The sequence below is a fragment of the Otolemur garnettii genome, unplaced genomic scaffold, assembly GCF_000181295.1.
Source record: "Otolemur garnettii isolate 467f Iridium unplaced genomic scaffold, OtoGar3 scaffold00014, whole genome shotgun sequence".
Taxonomy (NCBI): Eukaryota; Metazoa; Chordata; class Mammalia; order Primates; family Galagidae; genus Otolemur; species Otolemur garnettii.
The window spans coordinates 25,119,935-25,125,072 of NW_003852409.1; the positions used below are offsets into that span (position 1 = coordinate 25,119,935).

The window sequence follows — 5,138 nt, forward strand, 5'->3', positions numbered from 1 at the left end:
AAAAAGTTAAAAGAGACATGATTTTTCCATACCGTGTGTGAATATAAAAAATAAAAAGCTAATGTAGGATCTATCTGACCCCAAGAGCTTGGTTTCTCTGAAATAGCTGCACAGTTGAGTTCTAGATAAACCCACTGCAAAGCCGCACGAGGTAAGTACCAGCAGAAACCTACAAACACAGAAGAGGAAGGGAGACCAGTACCATTTATGTAGCAACCACTGTGCTCCGGTGATTTTGCCTGCGTCTTTCCCTCCTCACAGGGACTTTATGAGACATCATCATCCTATTTCACAGATAGGAAAAATAAGGCCCAGAGTAATTGCATAACTTGCCCAAAGTCACCTAGTTAGCATTTGGCAGAGCAGAGGTTACAAGCCCAGCCTATCAGACCCGAAAGCAGTGGTTCTCAACCTTCCTAATGCCACAAGCCTTTAATACAGTTCCTGTGGGCCGCGACCCACAGATTGAGAACCACTGCCCTAAAGCTTGGATGCTTTCTCCTATAGAGCCCTGCTGCTGGGCCCCTACAGAGGACACATTCAGTTAGGTAAGAGGTAATATTTGAAATGGGCCCTGAAGATTGGGTAGGATTTAAGTGGATAGAGATTCCAGGTGAAGAATGTTTTCAGGCAGAAGAAACAGCAAGAACAATAGCCCAGAGGGCATGTATGGGGGAGAGCAGGCAGGCATTTGGGCTGGAAGTGGGGGTGAGCCTCCGGAGCTGTGAGAGGGGAGCCTGGACTGGTGGTCTGCGCTCTGGCAAATGGACTTCTATACCCTTCACAATTCTGGTGGTGGAGAAGCCACTGATCCTTGGTAGGGCTGACCATTAGGAAATCGAAATTGTTAGGTCTTTGCATCTCTCCTCATAGTGTGTGTGTATGGTAGGAACACAGTAAATGTGGGCTGAATTAATTAGTAAGAGAATGAATGATGATATTTGAGATATAGTATCATATCCTCATTATGGATTGAAGTCGTCACTTTGGACTTGCATTGAATTTAGCATGAAGACTTTTCATCTTGAATGAGTTTTTTTAAAAATGGAAGAGGAAGAGGCAGAGAGGACGGGGAGAGGGGAAGAGGGAAGGAGGGAGAGAAAGAAGAAGGGAGGAAGGCAGAGTGAGTATGAGGAACTCAGATCAGAGCCCTTTGTAATTGTCCCAGTAAGAAGCAGTAGGACCCTGTGCCCAGGCAGAGGCAGTTGAGCTGCAGGGAAGGGTAAAATGCAGGAGAGGTTTGGGGGTTTCACTGCCAGGACTTGGCAGCTAATTGGCTACAGACCCATCCAGAGACTACTTATAGCCCCAGCCCAGTGCACAGCTCCAGTTTTTGAACCAGAAGATTCTGATACCATTCATTGAATTGGAGGGCTCTTAGGAGGTGCTGCTTTAGGGGAGGAGAGGATGAGTTCAGTTTGGGGGGAGTTGAAGGTGTTTGTGTGAGGTCAGAACAGTGATGTCCATCCAGTTCGCAGTAAGAAAAGGGGCGGGCTCTGATTTCAGAGAAGTGGGTGGAACTTTAACATGGAGACAGCGCTTAGAAATGATAGAAGAGATCTCAAACGGAGCAGAGGAGGGAAGGTGAAGAGGAATTCTCTCTCCTCCCAGGTCTTGCAGCAGAGTAAAAGCAAAATAGTCTTTGAGGTCTTACTCTGGGCAGGGTATTCTGCCCTAGTTTCACATCCATTCTCTCATTCAGTTAATCTCCACCACTTTGGGGAGAATGTTATTGTTATCCCCACTTTACACATGAGAATCTCAGGCTTAAAGAGTGAAGGAGCCAGCCCAAGGCCACACAGACACTGTGAGGTGGAGCCAGCCTGGGTTCCAGGTCTGCGTGACTCAGAAGCTGTGTCTTAACCGCAGTGCTCTCTTGCTGCCCCAGTGGCACCTGCTGTCATCCATTCCATTTGCTCACTGGCCTTTCTGTTTCCTGCATTCCTTACTCAAAATATGTTAAGGGAGCACCTGCTTAAGAAGAAAATGTGGTCCTACAAGGGGTGGATATCAAGGTCTTCCTCTAAAGAAGCTTTGATTGAATGTGGGAGATGAGACATACGATTCAATACAGGGCAGGAAGTGCTGTGTATCCCAACAGAGGTCCTGGCAAAGGCCTACAAAGATGCCGTCAGCTTGTGGGGAGGAATGGAGAAGGAATGAACTAAAGCATATTTCTTCAGCCCTGGTTCTGTTTCAGGCTCTTTACTAGGACGATCATACTTTATCTGGGCTGCTCTCAACATTAATCTCAGCCACTTCGCCTGTTAAGAAACTGATCACCTGATGTCCTTCCCTGTGCTGCTATGTGGGGACTGTCTTCCTCCTGCATGGCACTGACTACACATCGTCTAATTGCTTAATTGGGTCCCCTACTAGACTGTGAGCCTCCTATGGACAGTGACAGAATCTGCCACGATCACCGTTGTATCTGTGTTGTATCCAACAGACCAGACTGCCAGACCTTGGCACATAGTAATACTTGTTGGAAGGAACGGAGGGAGACAAACAGGTTTGGGAAAGTCACCAAGGTGATAAATGGTGAAGTAAGATTCATACTCTTATCTCCTATCTCTAAATGTCACATTTTTCCTAATATTCCACTTGTGGTGTAATAGGCAGGGGTGAGCTGGCTGTGGGAGACAGGGAAGACACAGAACCAGGTGCCAGGGTCCTGGCCTCTAGTCTCTGCCTTACAGTTCTTACTGTGTGACTTTGAGTTCATCCCTACCCTCTCTGGGCTCGCCAAGAGGGTATTTCTGGGGGCAGCATCACCTCCAGGACAGCCTCTAGATGAGGGGAGGATGAACAGAACTCTACCCACCCTAGCCTTAACACAGCCCCTCTCATCTTTGAGCTTTTGAGGGAAACAAAACAAAAATTTTGTTGCTGAACAGAATATTGCTAGGAGAATCATGTCTGCGGATGCCTAGGGTAAGTTTCCTGCTCGTTCTCCCTCACCCACCAGCTCTGATCCTCCCGCTGTCATGTGGGGCTCAGTGATGTCCCTGTGTCTTTGCAGGATGGAGGGCAAAGCTGAATACATCCTCCCTACTGACACACGATACGTTGGGGAAATGAAGGACGGCATGTTCCATGGAGAAGGAACCCTGTACTTCCCAAGCGGGAGCCGATACGATGCCATCTGGGAAAAGGGATTGGTCGTAAAGGTGACTGGCCAGGGACTGCAGAGGACAGGTCCTCGGGCAGGAAAAGCCCCCACTGCAGGAAAAACCCTGCCCTCCCTGTCTGGTGCCTGCCCCCTTCCATGCCCTCTTCTCCCCACTTCTTCAGCTCCCAGGGGTCTACAGTTTTCTCCCTCTGAATCTAGAAGGGCCCCTGGAGAAGCCAGAGATGAGTTTGAGTCTGTTTTGCCACTTACTGCCTGATCTTGGGCCTGGGATTTTACCTCTCTGAGACTTAAGTTCCTCATCTATAAACCGGGGACAGTAGTTATTATTAGTTACCCATCACTGTTGTAACAAATCACCACAAGTTTAGTGTCTTAAATCACTACAAATTTATTATCTTACAGTTCTGGAGGTCAGCAGTCTAAAATAGGTCAGCAGGGCTGCATTCCTTCCTAAATCTGTTTCCTTGCTTTTCCAGTTTCTGGAAGCTGCCCTCAATCTTTGGGCCACAGCCACACATCAGTCTGACCCTGCTTCCCTTATCACGTTGTCTTCCCTCCCTGTGCTTCTACCATCATCTTGTCTTCTGTCACCTTGACCTTCCTACCTCTGTCTCATGAGGACCCTGTGGTTATAGTGGGTACACCCAGATAATTCAGGATAACTCCCCACTTCAAAATCCTAAATTGAATTGCATCTGCAAAGTCCTGCTTGCCACGTAAGGTAGCATATTCTAGTAGACAGAGACATCTTTGGGGGACCATTATTCAGCCTGTCAAAATAGCACAAGGCACCTCCTAGGGTAGGTGTGAGAGTCAATATGGGGCATTATATATGAGCACTTTGCTAAGTTCCTGGCACATAGTGGGCACTATTACTGCCATCACTGCCGCTACTGGCATTATAAATCATCCAATCCAAGCATTTTTAATCTGGGATCTGTGACATGAATAGGCGGCCAGTGAAACCTCTTGATTTACATACAAAAGTTTCTGTGCATATGGGACAATGTTTTTCTCTGGGAAAATGATTTATAGCTTTCATCAGCTTCACTATGGGTGTACTGGGGCCTGAATCATGACCTTTAAAAAGTTAAGAAACACTCCTTGTTTTATGATTTGGAGAATCTAAGCCCCAGGAAAGGGATGTGACTTACCCAAGGTCACACAGTGAATTAATAGTATTGTTGGAATTTCCACCCAAGTTTCCTGATGCCCAGGCCAATGCAATTTCTGCATCCTGAGGTTTGCTTTAGCACTAAGGCAACAAAATAGGAATGTATGTGTTTGGACAAAGAGCTGCAGCTGATGGCTCTAACTTTTCTAGCTGTGATCATAATAAAAGAATAATAACATTTATCAAGTACTTTCTATAGGTCAGTGTATTAGAGTTCTTCAGAGAAATAGAACGGGTAGGATATATATAGACATATAGAAAGAATTTATTTTGAGAGCTTGGCTCACAAAATTATGGAGGCTGAGAAGACCCACAAGCTGCTCTGTGCAAGCTGGAAGCCCAGGAAGATCATCTGTAGTTCAAGTCCAAATCTGAAGGCCTGAGAGCTAGGGAAGTCAAGGGTGTAAAGTCCCAGAATCCAAAGGCCCCAAACCTGGTGTGCTGATGTCCAAGGGCAGCAGAAGGGCAGGAGCCCAATTAGAATGGCTGGCTCTTCCTCCAGCTTTTTTTTTAATCCATCCATCTTCCCACTGAAGCTCCACCTTTCCTGTTCTAACGAGGCCCTCATGATGCCCACTTGCATTGGGGAGGGTAGATCTTCTTTCCTCAGTTTACTAATTCAAACACTAATCTCTTCCAGAAACACCCTCACAAACACACCCAGAAATAATATTTTGCCAGCTCTTGGAGCATCCTTAACCCAGTTAAGCTGACACACAAAATTAAGCATCACAGTCAGGCACATGCCACATGCTTTACATGCACTATGTTACCTAGTTTTCAATCAATCCCATTAAATATATGCCATCATATATTTAACTAAACAGATGA

The 5,138-nt window shown here is 46.3% G+C and overlaps 1 protein-coding gene across 1 annotated transcript in view; it reads left to right on the plus strand.

The window, feature by feature from the left end:
* MORN5 (MORN repeat containing 5) overlaps positions 1-5,138 on the plus strand; it is a 47,441-nt gene that overhangs the window by 14,998 nt on the left and 27,305 nt on the right. The window contains exon 2 of the mRNA XM_003785407.1: positions 3,023-3,170. Within this exon, the coding sequence (XP_003785455.1) occupies positions 3,023-3,170 (148 nt within the window). The remainder of the gene's footprint in view (positions 1-3,022; positions 3,171-5,138) is intronic.